General features: G+C 42.0%; 1 protein-coding gene across 1 annotated transcript in view; it reads left to right on the top strand.

Annotated features, from left to right (window-relative positions):
- LOC144754349 (ficolin-1-like) overlaps positions 1 to 24,831 on the top strand; it is a 437,650-nt gene that overhangs the window by 208,721 nt on the left and 204,098 nt on the right. The window contains exon 7 of the mRNA XM_078642036.1: positions 16,995 to 17,122. Within this exon, the coding sequence (XP_078498162.1) occupies positions 16,995 to 17,122 (128 nt within the window). The remainder of the gene's footprint in view (positions 1 to 16,994; positions 17,123 to 24,831) is intronic.

Raw genomic sequence — 24,831 nt, 5'->3', positions numbered from 1 at the left:
TCTCTTCAGTGGTTGTTGGCTTCAGGAACGCGTTACTCTGTTTGGATTGTATTTCATTTATGTCCTGCAAAACAGCCAAACGATCTTTGATATCAAAGAGTTTTTGTTTCACCACTGAAGTGTGACACTCGAGGTCTGGCACAATCATTCTAGTTCCAAAAAGGATTTCATATGGAGTGATACCCCCTAGAGAACTTCTTGGCAGATTGTTTAGACTATTGTTTGTTTGGACACTTATTAGATGATTGACCCACCCGTCACCTGAGCCTAATACCCTAGCTGTTATAGATTGCTTTATGTCCCAGTTTTTTCTCTCCACTACCGAATTGCACTCAGGATGGAATGGACTAGAGTACCGCAATGCAACGCCCAGATTGGCCATGGCCTCCTTGTAAGCTTTGGAGCTAAACGCAGGACCCTGGTCAGAATGTAGCATGCCGACTGCGTATGTACCGACAAAGACTCGTAAATCTTTTATAACAGTTCGAACGTCAGCCGAGCGCTGAGGCCACATCTAAATGAATCTTGTCTTAATATTTGTGGGATTGCTTTTGTCCATAAGGACGTCTGCGTGTAGATAGTCTAATGCTGTCTAACAACGGTGTCTGTACTGGGCTGGCTATGCTATAGTCAGGTATCTGGCGGCGTTCTGCGCTGCGATCTCTATTGCAGTCTATACACTCTATCACAAACATGTGAATATGGGCATTCATTCCTGGTCACCAGTACGTCTCTTTAATAGTTAATATTGTTTTTAAGATGCCCTGATGTATCAGACCCTCTCCCAAATGTACTTCGTATATCAATGCTACTCTACGTTTCCAGTTTGGAATCACTCTTCCCCCCACTCCAGGGATTTGAGCAAAAGGAACGGAGTTTGCATCAATTATGTATGAATAGTTGAGTGGAAATGTATTAGGTAACGCTGCACCGCTGCCTTTGCATGAAGCATTGACAGCTAGCAATATTTCGACGTCTATTTTCGTTTTTGAAATAGTGATTTCAGCTACGGAAGCCGTTTGCACAGCTGCCAATGAATTCCCTGCAACGTGAACACCATCACGGTGATGACTCAGTGTATGGATCACGTGAGCCTTTTGTAGTTCTTGTCATAACTGAACTACTTGTTCCCAAAGCTACTTATGCTTGATTGTGCCACCTTTTGCATATTTGAAACCGTTTTCAATCCAGTTCTGCAAGTATTCATTGTAAGATTGAACACAATAATACGAATTACATACTATGAGTGTGGGGAATTCGCGATAAGTATATTCAAGCGCCATCTTGAATGCTTGTAGTTCAGCTCGCTGAGCTGTACAATGTCCTAGAGATTGAGTTTTAGTGACCATTGGTCTGAATTTGCCATCTCGCCAGCAACCTTTAACAATCCGCACGCAGCACTATAATCTTGTTTACCCCCAATTGCGGGCTGTGCTGATCCGTCAGTATAAATTATACATTCATACTGCTCTAGAGGCAGAGTTTCAGTAGGCAGAGGACATTCTTGTTCTTATTGTAGAAATTCTTGTGTTTTCAGATATGGATCAAAAACGTATTCAACGTCTGTTGCAGCAAGAGAATTAACCTATTGTATCCATCTCAGATGTAATACTATAGCATTTGGAATGCTTGCTTTTGTCACTGCCTCTGAAGCAGGTACAGGTGTAACGACCATAACGCGCTTACCCTGTGCGAGGGCTCTCTCTTTTTCTACTGCAATTTGAACCGCTGTCAGAATTTTTTCTGTAGAAATGAATTTCATTTCTGCTTGTGTGTACAAGTGTGATTTGTAAGCCACTGGCACTTTTTCTTCTTCACTAAAGGTAAAGTACGTGAATCCGCATCTTCCTGGAATGATTCGGATCACTAAGTTGCGTATGTTTAAGCGTGTTTACAAATTTCAGTGTGTTTTTGTGTCCAATGAACTGTTTTAAAATCAGGTTTAATTAATTCGTAGAGAGGTTTAAACCTTTCTGCGTAATTTAGCATGTAAGTTCTTCCAAAGTTCAGGAAACCTAGAATTGACTGTAAGTTTTTCAGCGTTTTTGGAGGTTGAATCAGCGCACACTTTTCTAAAAAGTTGGCTGCCAGGCTTTTGCCTTCACTTGATAGTTCATATCCCAGAAAAAGGACGTTGAGGTGGGCAATTCTCGATTTCTTAAAATTGAATTTATACCCTTCAGAGGCGAAGCTAAGTATAATGGTGTTCACTCTGTTCAAGTGCCTGTCCAAGTCATCGTCTGTTAGATAGATGTCATCTACATATGATAATGCTTCATCATCATATGTCTGTAGTAACTCTGTTATCCTGGCTGAAAATAACCCTGGACTAATCTTGAATCCCTGAGGGAGACGACAGAATTGACGGTGTTCTCATGATTGAGAAAGCAGTCAAATACCTACTTTCATATGCAATGTTTTGACAGAAGAAACAGTTAGACATATCTAATGTGGTTTTATATTTTTTACACACAATGTTATTCATTAATGCTGCACTGTGTGCGTTTTGTACTGCAAATGTTTGGCAACAAGAGTTTAGATGTCTGTAATCCAAAACTAGATGAAATGTATTGGCTGGTTTGGAACAGGAAACAAAGGATTGTTCATGGACAAGGTACATGTTTCAATCACCCCTTTGTATCCAAGTTGATCTAAGATCTCCCTGACCTGATTTTTAGCTTCTTGCTTAACCGGATACTACCTTTTCGCTGTTGGTTGAGTTTTAAATTGGATTTTATGACGAGGAGAATCCTCATCCCATCCTTTTTTTTTTTATTTATAACGCTGGAGCCTGGGCTTTAGATTTTTGCTGAAATCTATGGAATAAATGTCCTGACGTAGGGTAGTAAGAGGCCTGGATGGGCACAACTATTTTGTGTGAAGCTTATGGATATTTGGACGACTTTATCGTGATGAATCATGTTAAGTTGGAAAACAAGTGAACATGTCCGAAATAAAACAAATTAAATATTGAAAAACTTGCAACACATTTTTTGAAGCTGTGCGAATGGGTTGCAGCATATACGTGCTGCATGTTGATTCTAAAGTTAATCCGCGCAAGGAGACGAGGCGCGGGCCCAGACTGCACGCAATAAAGGATTACAATGACAACTAAGAGGAAATTGATAAACAGGTGTGCAACGGCTTTCTTTATGTGCATTTGGAATGAGACTCTTGCCTCACAAGCTGTCATACACCCGATATGGAATTGGATACAAAGGAGAAATGAATGCAATTATTTCAACAGCCCGACAATTAAAGTTGTCATCTTTCATGGGAAATAGAAGAGATTCATGTAATTTTTGCTTTCGATGAGGCATTAACATTGCAAAAGTATACAGTAACTACATGGACTTTCACAAGTTGACTTGAAGACATTATGAACATGCATTATTAATTAACTTTTCGTTTTGAAGCTAAATATCACTGCAGTTACCTTTTTATGTTAAAATAACGGTGAATGTATTTTGCACATATGATGTAGGTTTTAGTTGAAAGCACAGATTTCTAATTTGTCTGCAAAGATTTATGGGACACGTAGTAGTAAACAATCGGGAGAAAGCACAGAGCGGAAATACGTGAGTTAAAGAACTGACGCACTCTGATTGGTTTTAACTAGAGGCAAGGTAATTTATGCTTCAGGTGTTACCGGCGCATAAGTAAGAGATGAAAAGGCGCGCGTAGCAACATTTAGGTAGTATGACCAGTTGATCAGAGACGGCAAAGAATGGTTACACACATCGTTTTCAAGCAGGTAATCTGGAATCTTCTAAGGGTATTTTTGTTTAATGGCATAGAATGGGATGCAGGCATTTAACACATGTACGTTAGTTGGGAGCAGAGATGCAGTCTTTCGATTCCAAGGTCACGTTAAACTTACTGGGGGATGTTTAGTGTTTACTCCAGCAATGCCGGCACATTTCTGGCAGGTTTTACATCGAGGTGGAGAGGGGGAGGTTACCGCACTGAATTAACTCTTTACATTGACAGAAGGACACTGAGGGTTAGCTATTTTGTTAATCACTTAATTTAAAGGGGTGTATCATGCAGGTTCTGTTTACAGCATGTAAAGGTGAAGAAAGTTTACTGTGTAGCAAGGGCAAATTAACATGGGTTTTATTTTATTTTATTGTAACGGCTGCCCCTGAAGAAGGGTAATTAATGATACCCGAAATGCATTGGGAATAAGATTTTTGCTGAAATCCATGGAATAAATGTCCTGACGCAGGATAGTAAGAGGCCTGGATGGGCACAACTATTTTGTGTGAAGCTTATGGATATTTGGACGACTTTATCGTGATGAATCATGTTAAGTTGGAAAACAAGTGAACATGTCAGAAATAAAACGAATTAAATATTGAAAAACTTGCAACACATTTTTTGAAGCTGTGCGAATGGGTTGCAGTATATAAATGCTGCATGTTGATAATAATTTCTTCGCCATGTGGGCATTCCCTGACAAATTCAGGTGGCCAGTCTTGTTCAGCTAGAAGAATGTCATAACCCTGTGAGAGTCGCTCCCAAAAAAGTGCTCTTATTTTTCTTGTTATGTCCCCCTCCATCCGGGGAGTAAGAAGCTGCTGTATCTTAGCTGGCACTAGAATCACGTCTTGAATTGTACTCGGAAACGGCATTAAAGTGCTTTTATGTTTTAAACTAGAATTTTTAAAACTGTTACCTTTAGCTTTTCGCCTGTTGTAGGAATTGCTGTTATTGGTGGGAATTGAATTGAGGGGGGAATCCTTGCACTCTGACTTGCCGCCATCTTGCAAGTCAGCGCTCTAGTCTTTTACATCACCAGGGCTATATTAAGTCCGATGACGCGACCGCGCAGCGAGTAAGAAGCTGCTATATCTTAGCTGGTGCGAAAATCACGTCTTGATTTGTACTCAGAAACGGCATTAAAGTGCTTTTATGTTTTAAACTAGAATTTTTAAAACTGTTACCTTTAGCTTTTTGCCTGTTGTAGGAATTGCTGTTTTTGGTGGGAATTGAATTGAGGGGGGAATCCTTGCACGCTGACTTGCCGCCATCTTGCAAGTCAGCGCTCTAGTCTTTTACATCACCAGGGCTATATTAAGCCCGATGACGCGACCACGCAGCGGACGTGCCACCGGCGCGCCAAAGGCACACCAAAGGCAAGCCCGTCTGCGCCCGTCCGCGCCCCTTCGGGACTAGGGGCCAAACCCCTGTCAGTTCTCTATCAGGAAAACTACGGTACAGCCCGAATTTACTTAAATCTTTTTATTTACATTTAGACCCTGCCTGCTTTCATTCCATCGACCCGGATCAATGGAATCATGGGTGCAAGCACTGTTTACATAGCTTCCAGGACCCTAGTTATACTACTCCATGTGCTGTAAAATCGTAACAAAGCTTTAAGTTATTTTTACTGAATTGTCGTTCTTTACCAAATCATTCGGTGGAAATATCTTTACTCCTTATGGAGAAATGCCCAGATGTGTTGTTCTTTACGGAAATGTGGCTGAATACATCTACTGACCCTGATATAGTACAGGCTCTTCCTCCTGGCTATACAAGACACAGGCTTGATCGAACCCAAGGTAAAGGGGGCGGAATTGCTATAATTTTAAAGACTCATTTCACTTGCAGAGCCCTGGGCAGTCCCCTCTTGAATAGCGAAAACCTTCATTTTGCTATTGGACTTACTCTGACGCTAACCTTCTCAGGGATTCTAGTTTATCGCCCGCCAGGACCCATAGGTCAATTCTGTGACTCAATCATTGACGTGGCCTCCAAATTAGCAGTTTCCACCACTAATTTTACCATTCTTGGAGATTTTAACATCCATTTTGATGATATGAACTCTAAGCTTGCAACTGAATTGATTTCTGATTTGGAGGCTATACAGTTATCTCAGGTAGTTCAGCTAGCAACACATGCAAAGGGGCACCTTTTGGACCCTATTTTTTCTGGTCTGAAGGAACTCTCTTGCCAATCACCATTATCTATTCCTTGGTCGGATCATTTTCTCATTCCTTTTTCCTGGTCCCCTGTTTATGTTATCCCCTCAACTCAATTAGTTCTTTCTAAGTCCCGATGTTGGTCAAACCTCCCATTTGACTCTTGGACGGCAACACTGGAGAAATCCCAACCTGTTTTTAATTCAGATCCAGTTTTGCCAAATGTGAATTTTGACAATTGGATTAACAACTCCCTGGACTTAGTCCTCCCTAAAACTATTATTAAGCTTCATAAAGGTCATAATAAAGATGTCTGGTATGCCCCTAAGCTTCGAGAATTCAAACAATTGTGTAAGAGAGCTGAAAGAAGCTGGAGAAGGAATTTTTCCTCAGAAAAGAAGCAGGAATATAAGAAGACTATTAATACTTATGAAATGGAAATTAGAAACACCCAAGCTCTCTACTATGAGAAAACCATTGCTTCGGCTGCTAAATCCAGAGAAACTTTCAAAATTGTCACAAATTTAATAAATGCCCCTTCTTTCTCTGATCCTATCGCCTCATCAGACCAGCGCTGCGATGAAATGGCAGAATGTTTTCAAAATAAAATTAAGAACATTTGCGAAGGTTTTGCATCCACTGAAGATTTTATTTCCATCCATCATGATAAGCCCTCCATAGAAGGCAAGGAAATAAGTCTAGCGAATTTTCCTATAATGGACTATAATTGTCTGTTAGTGATGGTTGATCGAGTAAAAAGTGGATCACCTAATGACCCTGCACCTCTTAGTATTTTGAAGCAGGTAATAGAGCCAGTAGGTCCTGTTCTTCAAGGTGTGGTTAACTCCTCCATTATGTCTGGAGTTGTCCCTCCGGCCTGGAAAAAAGCCATGGTAAGGGCTTTGCTGAAGAAACCTACCTTGGATCCTGACTGTCTCACCAACTATCGTCCGATCTCAATTCGTCCTGGACCTAGTAAAATCCTGGAAAAACATATAAATATTACTCTTTCTGCCCACTTAGAATCAAATCATCTCCTCCATCCAACTCAAAGAGGATTTCGTCCTGGTCACAGCCCTGAGACAGCTCTTCTAGCTGTCATGGAAGAATAAAGAAAAATTCTCGACTCTGGTGGATCCTCGGCCGTGATCTTACTTGATATAAGTGCGGCATTCGATACGGTGAATCACCGTATCTTGATTGACCGTCTTAGAAATTTAGGAGTAACAGGCATAGCACTAACCTGGTTCAGGTCCTTCCTGGAAGGGCATTCCTTCCAAGTATTTGAGGGTGGAACTCTGTCTAAGTCTTGGCCCCTCTCGTGTGGAGGACCGCAGGGGTCTTTGCTGAGCCCTATGCTCTTTAATGCGTACATGGCCCCATTGGCAGAAATCATACAGCCATATGGAGTAAATGTTGTCATATGCTGATGATACTCAGCTGGTGGTTTCACTCAACCAGTCTGACTCATCCACATCCGGCCACTTCACTTGCCTTGAAGAAGTGGCCAAATGGATGCATTATTCTCATCTGAAATCGAATGGGGATAAAACGGAGTTATGCTCCTTGGCAATCCTCTTTTATTTAAACCAATGGAGATGTGGCCGACGGTTATGGGTTCAGCACCTGTTCCCAACGCAAATATAAAGAGCCTGGGATTCTGGCTGGACTCAGACCTTACCCTTAAAGTCCAAGCCAGAAAGGTGGTTGCCGCCTGTTTCAATTTACTTAGAATGCTTCGTAAAGTGTTGCCTCTACTTCCCTTCCAGGCTAGGAAACTGGCAGTCCAAGCACTTATTCTATCACGCTTGGACTTAAGCAATGCACTCTATTTGGGCTCTCCAGAGGCAGTGCTTTCTAAGTTGCAAATAATCCAGAACTGTGCGGCTAGAACCCTCATGGGAACCCCCTATCGACAATCAGCTAAACCTGCATTGAAAGCCCTATATTGGCTACCCATTCGGGAGAGAATCCATTTCAAATCCCTCTGTATTACTCACAAAGTGCTTGGAGGTAATGGACCAAAGATCATCTCCCCTTTAGCCAAATTTTATCAAGCTAACAGACCCCTAAGATCGGACAAATTGCACCTGGCCTGTGTCCCTAGGATTAGAAGAGCCAGAAGTGGAGGGCGGCTTTTCTCCTATAATGCCGCCAGGCTTTGGAATTCACTCCCCCTCCAGCTACGGAAAGAAACTAATCATCTGACTTTTCGGAAGCTGTTGAAGACCTGGCTCTTCCCCAGATAAGTTTCATTGGCCTCTTCTTGCTGTTAGCGCTGGGATGCCCATGGGTAGCCATGCGCTTTACAAATGCTACTTCTATTCTATTCTATTCTATTCTACTACATATAACTTGTGTGGGACACTAACCCTGGTATCTGCAGTTTAAACGTGGGTGTACTCATTCAAGTCCACTGTCTCCAGATGATTCTTCAAGTTCTTGCGAGCTATGGTGACTTCTGCTGCACTGTCCAACATCGCTTGAGCCCATTCTTGAGTTGTGTCTTCAAGATCCTCGGTATGTCTGATCTTTAGACCTGCTACCTTCTTTTTGGTGAATTGACTTTTCTTATTTTTTTGAACGTGTTGATTGTCTTTGGACTTCATGCGTTCTTCCTTTTGTTCTGATCGTCCTCTTCTTTTGGATTTCTGTGAGGAAGTCTGAAAGGTAAGAGAGGAACGTGTATCAGTATCTTGATATCTATCAGGTTTTCTCAAATTATCCCTATTCCTGAGGTTATACCCCCTTTCAGAGGGCTCCTTTTGAGGAGACCTACCTCTGGAGTGAGAACGCTTCTCTTTAGAAGTTTGTTTAGCGTTCTCCCACTTTCCTACAAGAGTAGGAGTGTTTTTAATAAAGAAATTTTCAGGACTTTCGGTCAGTTGGGGTTTAACTGGTTTACCACCCAAACTGTCTCTACCTAGTTCTTCATAGAATTTTTCAATTATTCTGGCTAGTTCTTGAGGTTGCTCAGTTACATCAAATACTCTTAACCTCTGGGGGATCGCCACGGATGCTGCTTCACCTTTAATATTAGCTAATATTATAGTTGAGACCTGTTTGAAATCTTTTAGTAATTTCATACCCAGACTTAAAGCATGCTCTGCCCCATATTAATTTTTAATCTGTTTCAGGACGTCTGGTATAACCACCATTGACGGAACACCATGTGTTTTTGTGTAAATTGCAGCACAGACTGTACCACAAGTGTCGCAGTCCTCTAGGTGTGGTGCGATCCCCATCGGTAAACAGATTGTTAAAATTCTGTGTTTCTCATGAGGGGTAGTATCTGGAAATACTGCCTCAATTTGAGTAATTATTTGAGCTATCCAGAATGGAATTTGTTCCCGTTTTGCGGGTAATTTACCAATGACTGATTGTATAGTCTGTGGTGTAATTTTATTTGTGTTCCCCTGGTAAGGGGTGCGTTGCGGAATCCTAATTGCCGGTTGGGTTGTAAGAGTCCGCATGACATATTGGACCAATTGTCTGTGGATTTTAATTAGCTCCTTCAGTTGGGCTAATAATTCCTCATCTGTCATTTCTTCAATGGCAGGATGTGGTGTATAGCTGGCTAATACCGGCCATGTTGCTTCTGGTCTACCTAGTGGACCGAGCCTGGTAATGTGATTTATATGTTGTAGGGCCCCTTTAAACCAGAGTGCATGCTCTTGGTATGTTGATGGAATTTCAACATCCTCGAAAGGAATGTATTCCGTTGGTGGTTCATCTTCTTTGTAGAAGTGAAACAATTTAGTTACTGGATTTGCTTCAGGAAAGTTTATCCATTAATAGAATACCTCTGTCTGATGATATTCGTGAGCCTCTATCACAAAAACTACCCTATCACCTCTTGCTGATAGGCCATTTCTTATAAGTTTTATAGTGATGGCTTTCCTTAAATTTTCTGTAATGCCTGTAGCATCCTCATCGGCTTCATTAACGCTTGTTGCGTCAAGAACTCGTACAGCGTTTTCGCCTGTAGTTCCATTTGCCCCAGGATTGTTATCCCCATTTAGGGATATTTTGTTGACTGAAAGTTTGCAGAGCAAGTTTCAAGGAAACAAAGATAAGGTGCACAATATTTTTGGAACACTGTATCCTTCAACGTTGATTGAACCAAAAACGAATACATAGGATTTTCGTCCTATTCAGCTATGGTGGATATTTTATCCTTTTACCCACTCCAGACGTCTATTGGAATATTTTATGGGAAAAAAGGTCTCTGAGAAAAGCATGACTGAGTTACTTTAGTATCTAGTATTAAATTAGTGCCTTACCAAATGTTGGGCGCCATGTAGTGTAGTTCCTATATTCCCAATAGGCTCTGCGCATTGGAATAATATATTCTATAGATTTGACGTAGGACTGAGGTCAACTAGGTCTCTATCGAATATACTAAACTTAATAGTGAGTGCCAGCTAGCTAAGAGGTCACTAGAAACTTTCTCGAATTCACAAGAAGGGATTCGTTTCTGACAACCACATAAACATGACAACTTTGTTTCCCAAGAATACGAATACATCTCTCAGAGTCGCGGAAACAATAGATAAGTGTTTCACTCAGTCAATCGTGCATGCTTAGTTTCTACAGAGTTGCCGAGAAATAGAGAGATAGGCGTTTTAAAAAAAAAAGGTTTATTGAATAGTCTTCTTTCTCATGCAAGAGAAGTGAACTGCTACAATCGTTAGGCAGACTGTAAAGTATAATGCGTACAGCGTAAACAGTAATATGAAATAATACTTTAAGAGCATTGTATGGTTTCTCAGCCATATAAAAATACATACATAAATACACAGGCTAAAATACTCAACTGGTGCTTCTGAAATACGCCTACCCCAATATACCTAACTTAAGTCTAGTATGCGGGAAGAAGTAAGTATTGTGTAGCATAGGTTTTAGTTTTCTTTGCCAAGAATCTACCAAAGGTTTCTCTAGGTTCTAATCAGCTCCATACCTTAGTTTAGAATGAAGGAGATCTGGTATCTCTGTCTCGGGACTCGATTTACCAACACCCCGCAAGGGGAGCCGGAAACACTGTAGCTGGATTCTCGGCAGGAGAAGGGCAGCTTCTTGATCAGTGCGTCAGGTGGCGAGTCGGCTTCCTTCGGCACTTGCTGCAGCGAGCTCCCTCGGGCAAGTAGATAGTCAAACTGCTCCGAACCACCGTAGTTTACTATAGCAAGTGAAGGTATATTAATACCTTGAAGGTGTTTAGGAAAGCCATAGTTTGACGTAAAGTCGGGCATATGAACGTCACAATGAATCCCTGTGGAATAGTTATTCATTGTAAAGTAACTGAGTTCTTGGAGAAATCAATATTCAAGCAAGGGGAAGTTCCTTGACTGCTTAAGCCGGTTTTCCAAGAAATCGTGACGTTTGGTACGGGTGGAAGTAGCCATGCCTGTATTTGGGTAGCATGGGCTATGCCTAAATAAGGGCTAGATTTTTATGACTATATTAGGGCAATGTGAATTGTACCTATATAAGGGCATGAATCGGGAAAACTCACTCTGAGCCTAAAACGCCACACAACACCCCGGTGTCAAAAGTCAGAAACCTAGGTGTTATATTTGACGACAAATTGACTTTCACCTTACTCGTCAATACTATTGTTTCATCATCCTTTTATACTCTAAGGATGATTAAAAAACGTTTACCCTTCCTTCCACCCAACGCTGGGAAAACCCTCATTAACACACTAGTCATGTCCAAAATCGACTATTGCAATGGCCTTCTAATTAAGGCCCAGAAAAAGGTCACCAACAGACTCCAGATGGTGCAGAACTCAGCTGCAAGACTGATAACTAGCCCCCCTAAGTACCGTCCAATCTCAGCAGCAGTACGAAGCCTTCACTGGCTACCTATAATAAGCCATATTAAGTTCAAGTCCCTTTGCATTGCCTTTAAGGCCACTCATAATACCGGACTGGACTTTCTGAGGAAAGCCTTGTGCGGATACACCCCCAGCAGAACCCTCCGCTCCTCAATGGCCAACCTCTTGCACATCCCCCACACAAGGAAAGTAGCCTGGAGTGACAGAAGATTCACAGTCACCACTGCCAAACTGTGGAACACCCTTCCCCAGCATATCAAAGCATTCCAATCCCTACTCACCTTCAGGAAACAGATCAAGACTTGGCTTTTCAATCAATAGGTACCTCATCTCTGGCTCCAACCTCCACTTAGTTTGCAGCGCCGAGACACCCCAGGGTATTTGCGTGCTCTATAAATCTCTAAAATAAATAAATAAATATGAAGTATGGAACAATTTTGAAAAACATCCGCTTTTACTGTGAATTCTACTTTCTGTGCCCCAATGCCGACTACCTATTTATGATTGTAATTGGGTCCCTTCTTGCTGAGAATCAAATTATTCTGCGTTGCCTTCTTATTGCATTGGATGAATCACCTCCGTAATTGTTTTGAATCTTTTGAACTTAAATCAAAAACAAAAATCATAATTAAAATTGTTTTATTAATGTAATTAATCCTTTAGTAGAAATATTGAAATGCAGCAACACTTATATCCTGAGGGCAGCTGCTGCTTGTGCAGGTAAGAGCGGTGAGGCGGTGCGGACTTCAACGGACGGTGAACAGTAAAAAATAAATAAAAAATTACATTTCCATTGTCGTTGTCTGCTGAAATCTCACCCTACCTGCACGGGCCGAGGCTGCTTTAGGGGTGTAAGAAATTCAATTAATTTGCTGTTGTGTAATTATGGAAAGCACTCCAATAACTTGGATTGTGTTTGCGCTATGGAAAACTGCATAGCAAAAACATATTGGGGTGAGTGGGGAAAGGTAAAACAAAAGCGCTATGATGTGGCCAGCGATGACCATGTCATAGTGCCACGTCATAGCGTTTTTTTTTAACAAAGAAATAATACCTGAACCGTAGCCGTTTGTTTGGTTGTTTGTTTCGATTGCTTTGGATTGCCCAAACGAAGGAGGAATTCCAGAGGAGGACGAAGGGGGACCACAACTGCCACCACCACCAGTGCGCAGCTCGCGCTTAAAATCAAAGCACTGACCCGCGGCACATTGTAGCCGTTTGTTTGGTTGTTTGTTTGGATTGCTTTGGATTGCCCAAACAAAGGAGGAATCCCGGAGTGCCAAATAGCAGAAAAGGTGAGAGCTGGTCCGACCCTGTCTGTACAAAAACTAGGAAGGCTCTGTTATATGCTTTAAAAGCCAAGCCCAGAAACAATGACCAAATAAGAACATTGCGGGCCTCATATAAATTAGCAAGGAAAACTAGAGAAAAGGAAATTAGGGTGGACTTATGGGATAACCTGGATAATGCAGCCAGATCTGGTAACAGTTCTGAGTTCTGGAAGCTGGTAAATGCGCCTTACTTTAAGATTGCCAGTGATCCATCATTAGATACACATGTCGATGAGGAGGCATGGGTATCTCATTTTGAGAATATTTTTACTTCATATCCAGGTATAACAAATTGCCAAGCACCAACGCAGGTGATGTCTCAAGTGCCCCTATCATTTTCATTTATTGAAGTCAAAGTGGGGCTGGACTCATGCAGCTCAGGAAAGGCCCCGGGACCCGATGGAGTCCCAATAGAGTTTTTCCAAGCTAATCCAGATTTATGGATTCAACTACTAACTAATGTCTTGAACAGTATTGCATTGGAAGCTCCCCTCCTTCATAGTATACAGGGGTTATCGTACCTATATACAAAAAAGGGCTAGGGCAAGCCCAAAGAATTACAGACCTATTTCCCTGCTGGATACAATGTCAAAGCTAATGAGCTGCCTTCTCCTCTCTCGATTAGAGGACTGGGCTAGAGAAAATAAGATCTTGATCCAGGTCCAGAATGGCTTCCAGCAGAGAAGATGTACCGTGGATCAGTGCTTAAATTTAGCACTGATCATAGATAAATATACCAGAATGAAGGAGGGGAAATTATACATGGCCTTCATGGACCTCAGTGCAGTGTTCGACTGTGTGGCCCATGATAAGCTATGGTCTATAATGGAGATGATGGGTGTTGAACCTGCTATACTAAACTTCATTAGGCAACCATATGCAAATGCTATGGCATCAGTGCGTTACACCAAAACTGGAGACTGTACACGTTCCTTTAAAATCTCCAGGGGAGTAAGGCAGGGGTGTGTATTGGCCCCTTTTCTCTTTTAACTATACACAAACGGAGTAGAAAAGGAATTAACAGCGGCCACCAGGGATGTTTCCCTTTTTGATAATCAAAAGCTACCACTATTGGCTTACGCAGACGATGCGGTTTTAATCGCTAGAACATGGATTGGGCTACAAAGACTCATAACCGCATATGTCTCCTTCATGGATTTACTACAGCTAAAAGTGAACCAAACTAAATCTTTTGTATTAATAGTAGGGGCAACAAAAACAGAAAAGGTACCGCACTTCTGTGCAGAAGTGCAAAAAATTGAGGTAGTGGATTCCTTTCCCTACTTGGGCATCCTTTTTGATAAAGATCTGTCGTGGGCAAAACTGGTGGAGGGGAGAAAGATGGTGATGGAGAGGGGTGTTGGTGTTATAAAAAGCTTTGCTAGAAAATTGGGTGCAAAACCCCTAATACCGATAAAAAATATATATCAGGTAAAGTGTAAAAGCAGCAGCCACCTACGGAGCGGCGGTGTGGGGCATGGTTGCACCGACACCACTACAAACTACTGAAAATGTATACTTTAAATCTGTAGTGGGTTTACCTTCCTCCCCTACAAATGGGATTTTACACTCAGAACTGGATCTACTTTATATCTCAGACTACATACAGTTAGCTCTACTTCTCCTCTGCCATTCAATCTGGAGGAGGGACACAGTTCCACTGAATTAATCAATGTTAAGGAGCTGCCTAGCAATAGACAAATGGAAGAGGTCTAGGTGGCTTAGTTATTTAGAGTCAGCGCTAAGGGAGATCGGTCTCCACAAACTTTTTAAATATCCCCTAGCTTGCAAGAAGGTTCCCAAACACAGGGTTAGCGATATGTTTATGTTGATGGCCAAGTATAAACGTAATGAACACCATAAAGAGAAATATGCAGCCCGGGTATATGGCCTCAACCCACCATTAACTGGAGGAGGTTTCTCCTATCTAGTAAATGTACATAGGATGCAACATAGATTTATACTACTAACCTTTCGCACCAACTTCCGCTGCGGAGGGTGTTCTTCCATGGGAAGTTCTGCGGGCTAAGATAGGGGATTTTTTCCCCCGATTTAAATACATCCAACTCCGCTCCTGGTATGCTACAGAGAAAGACAATATAGGGGGAAATTGGGAAATTGAGGTAGCACTCCAGTCTGTGGGTGTTAGGAAGAAAGAGGTAGCCCTTTGGTATAGAGAATTGCTGAATTCGGAAGAGACCACAGCTATGCCTTTAAACCAGGTATGGAGTTCATCGGTCTTTGAGGCCTCTGCTGCTGAGCTATATGAAAGATCTCCCAAATTCTTATATAGGTATGTTAAGTTGGCTTCATTGAAAAAGAACCACTATTTTGTATTAAATAGGCTGTATTTTACGCCACAAAAAATAGAAAAGTTTGTCTGTCCCCCCCCTTTGTGTCCAAGGTGTGATTCAGCAGAAGCGGACGATATTCACATGTTCTATGATTACCCTGTGATTGGTCCCTTTTGGACAAAAGTGGGAAAGACACTGGATAGTGTTTTAAAAGTAAACATTGGTTTGAATGGGGTGAGGGTAATATTTGGGTTGGATTCGGAAACCACTAATGAGCTCAGTGAGGAACAGATCGCCTTATTTTTTACTCTAATTATTATTGCTCGCAGAGAAATTTGTATGCTGTGGAAAGATCCAGCCCCCCCCACTGCATGATAAATGGCTACAGTCTGTTCTAAAAACTGTACGGCTAGAGTTGGGGGCTATACATAATAGAAATACCATAGTTTGGCTCCCACTTTGGGAATGGGCACTCGAGCTGAGGTTGCTATCCGATTCCGGGATTGTCCAATGATTACACCGGGCCCCGGGATAAAGGGGTAGCCAGGTCGGCTTCGGGTGCAGCAAGGACCCCGACCGTGGGCGCACAAGAGAGAACAAAGGGTTGCTGGTGTCTTTCTTTTGCAAGTGCCAATGGTGAGATGAGGACAAAAAAAAAAAAAAAGCTTTTGCACCAACTTGATTCCTCGGATGTTAGGTTACCCGGAAAAAATATATAATCACGCCGACTTAAGTGCGTGCCCTTGTGACAACCTATCACCTCAAACAGAATTGCATATATTTTTATTTTGCAGCCTATACGAGAAGGAAAGGAATGCCCAACTTAAACCAATACTAAAGACAATGAATTTAAGCAGTGTCGGGTAGCATTATATTTTTTTAAAACACTCCCTGACCCTCTGGTTTGTTATTCAGTTGCGTCATTCCTGTGGGCCTGCATGAGGAAGAGGAAATGGACATTTTGTGGGATACCGAGTCTGTAAAAACAATATTTCAAGTACCCAGAGCATGTACATGAAATGGTATTCTTTTCTTGTAATATTTCTCATGTATTTTCGTCTTTATCCTAGAATTGCGATGAAATATGTATATTTTTTTTAAAGATAGAAATTTGAAATAATTTCAATGACTTATTTATATGTGCTTTTATGATCTTTTAATATGATTGAATAAAGACAAATTGATTGAATGATTGATTGATTGATACCTGAACCAACACTAGTAGCGGAGGGATGCTAATAAAATTTAAATTAATCTGTGCTTGGTCCTTGTGCCGCTGACAGAAAAGGAAGTGACGCTTGTATAGCACTGCCCAATTAGAAGGCACAAAATTGGAGTGACACCGTTGCAAATGAACGATAAGCAATGGGCTGGTTCCAAACCCATTATAGAATACAAGAGTCTCACAAGTGAAAGTGCATGTGCTAGCACATGCTCACGCAGGCGAGACCTAAACATGCATTGCTTCTAATGCTTTATGCACAAACCTTTGATCTAAAATGTAAAATATGAATAAAAAGGCTGTTTTTGCGAGATTAAAACAGTACAAATGATATCTTATCTTGACTGCTAATTTATTCAATAAAGACTTTCCTCCTTTCTCCAGGGCCAAAGAACTGCAAGGAGCTGCAGGACAGAGGAACTATTATGAGTGGCTGGTACACGATCTATCCTGAAGGGTGTAAAGCTTTGACTGTGCTCTGTGACATGGACACTGATGGAGGAGGATGGATTGTAAGTATGTAAGGCAAGGACAGAGATGTTTGAAATACTTACACCCTCATTATGAGTGGGCTCTTTATTGAGAGGGGGCTGGTAACCACAATTGCCAGCCCCATGGGAATTCTAAGCCCTGCTGCTGGAACACAGCATATCTCTTTACTTTCACATGGAGGTTTCAGCTTCTGAAAGTCTAGGGCAAAATAAAGATTACCTGGGAAATGTAACTTGTAATTACCGCTTCCCCCAGTAATTCCTCATTTACTGGCTGCTTCTCAGGTTCCAACTAATATTGGGTCGGATTTTTCCCTCCCTCATTGTTCCCAGTACCCCATTATCGGTACCTCTGTGGATGGGGACATCCTGCACTGCTCATAGTCAGGCCTGAGTCTGACATCATTTTATACTCACTCTTGTCAGCTCTTATGCTGTTGATGCAAGCATACCATTCTGATTACCTGACAGTGGGACAGCCACCAGGGAACTTGCTTTTGGTCTTCATCCACTCATTCTTCCATTGGAGCCTAGTTCAGAGTTTTCAGATGATTCTTCTATTAACTTTGATCTCCACTGGGACCATCACTACAATCCAACCTAATAATTTCTGTTGTCAAGCATTACATTTTATTCTGTATTTGAACCTCTCCTCACTGATAACATTGAGCTCTGAATGTGACTGTTTATTTTGGATTTGGATGCTTGTTTCTGGTCCAGGTAAAACATGGCTTGGCAGTTCAGGCTGAACTGTTCCCATGACGCACAGGATCAAGACTGATTTGCATATAGCTGTGTCTGAACTGGGGTGGCGAAGTGAGCCAAAGAACGATGATGGATTCAACCCAGATCTGTGATTGGGGGGAGTGTCTGAAAAGGTTCAGCATTCCGTCCTTCATCTTGTGTTTGCTTAAATCATTATCAGGTCAGAAGTAAGGGGCCACCCCAACTCTCTAACAATGAAACTGCAAATTATTGTTTTCAGTCTATCTAAAATGGGCAGTTTTGGTATAACAGTGTTTGCCACTTGAAATTTGATTCAATGGTCAAGACTCATCCAGTCTTCAGTATATAATTTGATTCATTTATATGCATCTTCAATTTGGTTTTCATTTCATGCCACTGATGGCCATATGATCAAGGAAACTGCTAGATCCGAAAGGGGATGTCTGATTGGTACACTTAAGAAAGAGTTCATTTCCTTCCACTAAACACTACACGGTGACATGGGCATTAAAAATAGTTTTTAAAAGGACATCTAAAAGAAACAAAAGACACGAGTGGTTAAAATAACAAAAAGCAGCAGAGAAGACACAAATGCACTTTACACCCCAATCAAATAAATGCTGCAAAAATATCTCTTAAAATCTGATATCATTAGGTCCAAGTAGCTTTTGTCTAGGAAATCCGCTTTATACATTTTAGGACTTACACTTCGTTCCAGGCACCCAGCCAGTTTTAGAGATGCACTACCTTGTGTCAAAAGTGAGCCTGAATATAACAGAAGCCACCTCACAGAAGCAAAATCACAGATCACAGATGAAAAGGTTACTGTGTCCCAGGCATACCATCAATGGTGCTCGCTTCATGGATAAAGGTGACCTGCTAGTGTTTCATCCAATGTCCTTTGTGGTTTACCATGTAACTATATGAAGATGGTCTACTGATAACTGATCCTAGCACTGAGTCTAAATGTGTGATGGAAATGAGGGAGATATCTCATGGCCTACTGATGTGTTTCCTCAGTGTAGTGGCGTACTTACACTAGTGTGCAGCTGTACATGTATAAAGGTGATGTAAGAAGTTTAAAGAATGTGTAATTCATTGTACATTGTAAAAACTAATACACATGTAAAGACCTTAATAGGGAGAGGGCAACATGTTCTAAAGTATTGGACCTTTAATAGATTCACATGCTTGAATCATTCCCCATCGTCAAAGTGGGAGTCCCACGATACCATAATAAAGCAGTACATTTCATTACCATAGCATTAATGGCAATGAAACAATCACTATAATAACCTAACTATAGCCCTTAAAAGAAACCACACTCCAGCCAATCAGGTGACAGCACCCTTAGAACACTCCCCAAAGTGGTTGAGTCCCTCAGATTTTCCTCCGGCACACCATGTGAAAGGAGTTTCCCTGTGCTCTGCTTTTCAGTTTTAAAAACATATCTACTACCTATTCTTATCTACTATCTACTACCATGTCAGAATCATCAAGGAAAGGCATTTTCAGGCCCAGCGGCACCTGTGGGAAGAAAATACTTCATTCTGAAGACCCGCACAATGACAGTATCTACTGCCACTACCCTACACATAAGGTAAAAGACGGCAAGATCTGTCATACCTTTTCTAGTAAGACCATAAGGTATAGGTAGGGGAGGCTTCTTCTCTGGCTTCAAAAATCAAAACCTAAAAGATCTCCTCTTTCTGGGAGAAAAGACAGTGACACCTCTATAACCTCTCAGAAAAGGTCATATAAAAGGGAAAGTTTGCGTGACCAGGAGACATCAAGGGTGTCCAAAATAACCTTAAAGAAGACACGGCATGAGTCTGTCAGAGACAGTTTCTAAAAGAAGAAAACTGAAAAAAACTGCAGGCTCTGAACCCGCCACTCCATCTGCTAAGTCTGGAGTGCTTCCAGAGAAGTTCCCCTCACAGCTGTCGATGACAAAGCCAAAAATCACTTTGAAAATATTGACAACGATGACCTCGCCTTTGAGTACACCAGCATCGACGACAACAACAGCAACTTCAGTGACGTCTACATTGGCGTTGATGACGGCTACATTTATGACGCCATCCATTACATTGTTGCTGCCGATCTTGTCTATTAAAGTATTGCAGACGAAGGCTCCTTCGACGGCACCTGTAAAACAGTGGGCAACAATAACTTTGTTGACGTTGAAGATCACAAAAATGCCCTCTCAACTGGAAACTGAAACCACGGACAGATATGGAAACTGCAAAATCGTTGGACACCCTGCAATTCCCGAAAGTGCCCTTTCGAGGAGCACAAAGAAGGGGTTTTATATCCTACTGAGGAAGTTACCAGCGCTTTCAAGAATATCAACCCTTCCAAAAACAGTATAGGCCATCTACCTGCAGCGGTCCTATTGACCACCACCTGCAGCAGCTAATCATAAGCAAGCACCTAGACGAAAGCATACTCCCCAGGGAAGAGACATTAACAGTACACAGTGACCTCCCTCAAGTGCCGGTTACACCCAAAACTGCTCAAGCCGTGAGTGTGAAAATGTCCAACTTTCCCTTCAGTGGCAGCAAATAACATCAGACAGATGGGTATTAGACCTCATCACCTACGGTCATACGCTGGAATTCAACAAGAGATCGCCGACTACTCTACAAAAGGAAGTGCACCCACCTCATCTTCACTTACTTCAGAAGGAAGTCCTCACCATTTTAAGCAAAGGATCAATAGAAAATAATCCCCATCCCCAAAAGAGTATGGGTTTCTACTCCTGTTTTTACCTCATAAAAAAGAAATCAGGGGCATGGGGACCCATTTTGGATATCCGAAAACTTAACAAATATCTACAGAAGCAATACTTTTGTATGCTAACCCTCCCGAACATCCTCCATATCATCAACCAAGGAGATGAACATGACAACCCTGGATTTACAGGATACTTATTTTCATATCCCCATACATCCCAAGCGTCGCAAATTTCTAAGTTTCACTGTAACCGTCACCCGCTCTCAGCTCAAAGTCCTCACATTCGGCCGCAAATAAGCTCCCCGCATTGTTGCAAAATGCCTGGCTCCTGTGGCAGCTTCCTTAAAAAAAAGGGTTATCAGGTATTCCCATACCTCAACATTGGTCTGATAAAAGCACCAATGGCCCATCAAGTGTCAAGGGCAACGGAAGCTTTCCTAACATTGTTCAACAGCTTAGGTCTCACTGTCAATCGCCAGAATTTGTTGACTCTTCCATCAAAGAGAATAATATTCCCGGAAGTGGCTTTGGATACCGCAAGACAAATATTTTTTTTTATCTCAGGACAGACAACGAAGACTCAAGAAGTTAGCCCTCAGGCTGTTGAGAAAAAGTCAATTTCAGTGAGTCTGTTCCAATTGCTACCAGGGATGATGTCCTCTGCGATATCTATGGTCCCTTTCTCCTGCATGAAAATGAGCCCTCTACAGGAGGAGCTGGACAAGCAATGGATTCAAACAGAGGGATCATTTGACAATCTAATAACGATCCCTCCAGGCATGACAGAATCTTTAACCTGGTGGACCCAAGTCAACCGTCTATTCGAGGGCCTACCATTCTTGCCTCAAATACCCAATTACTTGGCTACCGCTGATGCCTCCATAGAGGGCTGGTTTGGCCATCTGCAAGACCTGAAAATTGGTCCAAGGTGTGCCTGCATATCAATTGGCTCTAGTTCAAAGCATTAATTAAACAAGGGTAGTTTAGGGTCTCAGGGATTATTTTTAATGACCACTCAGCACTATACTCCCCGGAGGTAACTAAGCAAAATACAAATAATAGTGGAGGGTCAAAACAGCGAATTTCAAAGAAAACGACTATGTGAGAGAGCCAGTGGCTATAGTCCACTAGTCAGGGTACATCATTCGTGGTTGCTGAAAAATACCCATCAGTAGCTCTTCCTTGGCGCCCTTTTCATCATGTGGGTTCCTTCTAACCATGAAGGATGGTTTTTTAATATGGTCAATGTTGACAGCATAAGGACCAGTGATGGTATGACTGGGTCACAGGGGGCTACTGAAAAGCAGTGCGAGGGGGTGTGGTAAAGTGCAAAAAGTGCAGGGTGGTGATGTATAAAATTAGATAACTTTGAGGAAAATATGTTTATTGCAGACCTCAGAGTTTCTAAAAGTTAAAAAGAGCGAGATTGGTAGTTTCACTTAATAGCTACCAACAGGTTGGTCGACATGTTTCAGCAGAATTTCGGATCACAGAGGTATCCACTGCATTCCTCAGGACCTGTGTCGCTACTGCTAGTGTTGTGTTAAAAGAATAAGGAAAAATTTCACCTGGGTGCTAGTGAAGAGTCATTCTCCCAGCTGAGAAGTCCAGTGGAGAACAAACATAGTCGAGAACAAAGAAAAAACATACAATTAGTATATCTACGGTATCCAAAACACTCTCATGGTGTACCATATCTATAAAGAGAACATATAATGCAATCCTCTTAGTAGTACTTTTATTCCTACATATGACCACAATACCTTGATATGATATGTAGTAGGACTCTCACTTACCATGTTGTGCAGGAGAGTACTGCCTCACCTCACCTGGCTCACAGCGCAGGTAATTGAAGCACCGCTCTAATGTAAAAAGAAAGACATACAAAGACACGTCAGCAACAGCTGACTTCACACTTAATCACGACTTTTACTGGTGTTAGTTGTTATTTGGCTGGTCAAAATAGGCCAAAATGCCCTAGGCTTGGACATTGGCAACATTTAGTAGTATGGCACTGGCACAATCTTCGTTTGCAGGGAAAGGTGCATTATATCAGTTGTTTTTGAGAGAATAACAATTATATCTAAATCACAACAGGGAGCGTAAACGGCATCTGTGTGGACCCAGACCACCGCCTTGTAATTACACATGAATATGTCATGTCTCCCTTCATAGTTTCAATGAACCACAGCGAAAATCACACAGAAAATCACAGAGAAAATCACAGAGAGAAACCCGCTGTTAGAGGTATGTCTCAATCCGTGTGTAATCGCGTTTGGACTAACACGCGATTAATCAGTAAGTAGTCTGGATGAGCCACGGAGGAAATCTCAGCGTTTGGCAGCGTGTCTCAATGCCTAATCGCGTTTAGGCTGACACGCGATTAATCAGTGCCCCTGCTTTTCAGCACACTCGGTTATGACAGTTTTATTATCCGCCGTGGTAGAATGACAAAAAAATATATTTTATTTTACCGCTTTGTAATGTATATTTGCGTTTAAACTAACGCGCGATCAATCAATGCCCCAGATCTGTAGCACAAGCGGTTATGACAGTTATGTATCCCGCCGTGGTAATTTAACAAACATATTACCGCTTTGTCACACTCTGTTGCGAGCGGGGAGGCAGCCTAGCCTGATAGACGCGCTCGCGCTCGGCGATCCCTGTTCTGTACAAAGACTGGGAGAGGGCGCGCATAAAGTGGCAGCCTACTTCTATGATCGCAGACAGACAGGCAAAGAGAGCGTATCTCTCACCTATCCGTCGGTACTTCCAGCGTCCCTCTGGCTGTAAGGGGAGGTGGCGCGCGAAACTACCAGCATCAATTTCACTTCCTCAAGTGGGCGTGTCCCATTACCTCACGTGCCCCTAAAGGATTATGGGACATGTAGTCCAACGAAAGAGATACCTGATTCCACATAGTTTAAATTGTGTGATCCATTACAGTTATATAATGGATACATAATCAGATACGCAGGCATTTATTCTAGAAGGTACTCTAATCTAAATCGACTTAAAGTGGATTGTTAGATATAAAGCGCCAGCAGACCTCACCGGCAGGTTGAAGGATATTTGATGCCATAATGAGTAGCGTGTGGATCTACCCTATTGGATGGAGTCTATCCGTTACGATTCATAATCAATCTATGGGTGATCTACGAGTGATATTAGTATGTATAGATACCAACACCTGAGGAGGGCGAACGTAGACTTATATCTGGTCAGAACTAACTCCAAGGACCCTGATCGGGTTTGTGTTTCTTGAGATTACCCTTATAATGTAGTAGGGGAATGATTATCAGAGTGACAACCCGTCCTTGTCTGAGTTAAGGGTGTACACCCATTTTTGTTCTTTCCTGAACAAAAACCTGTTAATGTCTGTCACGTGGTTAGGTATCAATGGGTGTTCTAGCACAGTCCAATGAAAATCATTTGGGCCATGTCCCACATCCAGAAAATGATTGGTCATTTTGGTGGACTGTTTCCGACACCTGATGGTACTCTTGTGTTCGGAAATGCGTGTCTTAACTTTTCTGGTCGTCATCCCCACGTATTTATACTCACAAGGGCAGACTATCAGGTAAATGACATTTAGACTGTTACAATTGGTGAAGCGCCTTTGTTCCCACTGACGCCCACCCCCAATGTCAATAGTTCTAGATTTGGCAGTCTGCGGGCATGCAGCGCAATTCCCACATGGATGGTGACCTGTCACGGCTGGCATGTCCCAGAGTGTACCTACTGCTCTAGGGGTCACTGATCTAGGCCATGATACACGGATAACACTTCAAGCGGAGCATGTTCCAGGGGCAAACAACTCTTAGTGGACACACTAAGCAGAACAAGGAACAGTTGCCACCAATGGGAAATCAATCAGTCCACTCTGAACAAGATCTTCTCTCTTTTTTTTCTATTGGAAATTTCTGGTGCTTTAAAAAGGGACACATACAATTCATTATTCAAAAAAAGAAGAATAAATAATAGCACAATCCAAACAGTTACAGTATTGGTCAGAGAGTAAAACACATAGCAGATGATAAAAGCAATTTAAGACAATGTATACTGTACCCAGAGATTACATTCTTGCCTCCCTCCAATCCATGAGTGGGGCCCAAATACGTCTTCCTAACTCCCGCATTTTTTTGCCCTTCTGTTCATAAAGGCAGGACTCTATATTATGTATGCCCAATAGTCTGGAAAGCCACATTTGGAATGAGGGGGCGATGGTGTCTTCCACCCGACGAGATTAAAATCCGAACTACTGCAAC

This window comes from Lissotriton helveticus, chromosome 5_1 (assembly GCF_964261635.1).
Source record: "Lissotriton helveticus chromosome 5_1, aLisHel1.1, whole genome shotgun sequence".
NCBI classification, from domain to species: domain Eukaryota; kingdom Metazoa; phylum Chordata; class Amphibia; order Caudata; family Salamandridae; genus Lissotriton; species Lissotriton helveticus.
This window is presented reverse-complemented; position numbering and strand designations above follow the sequence as displayed.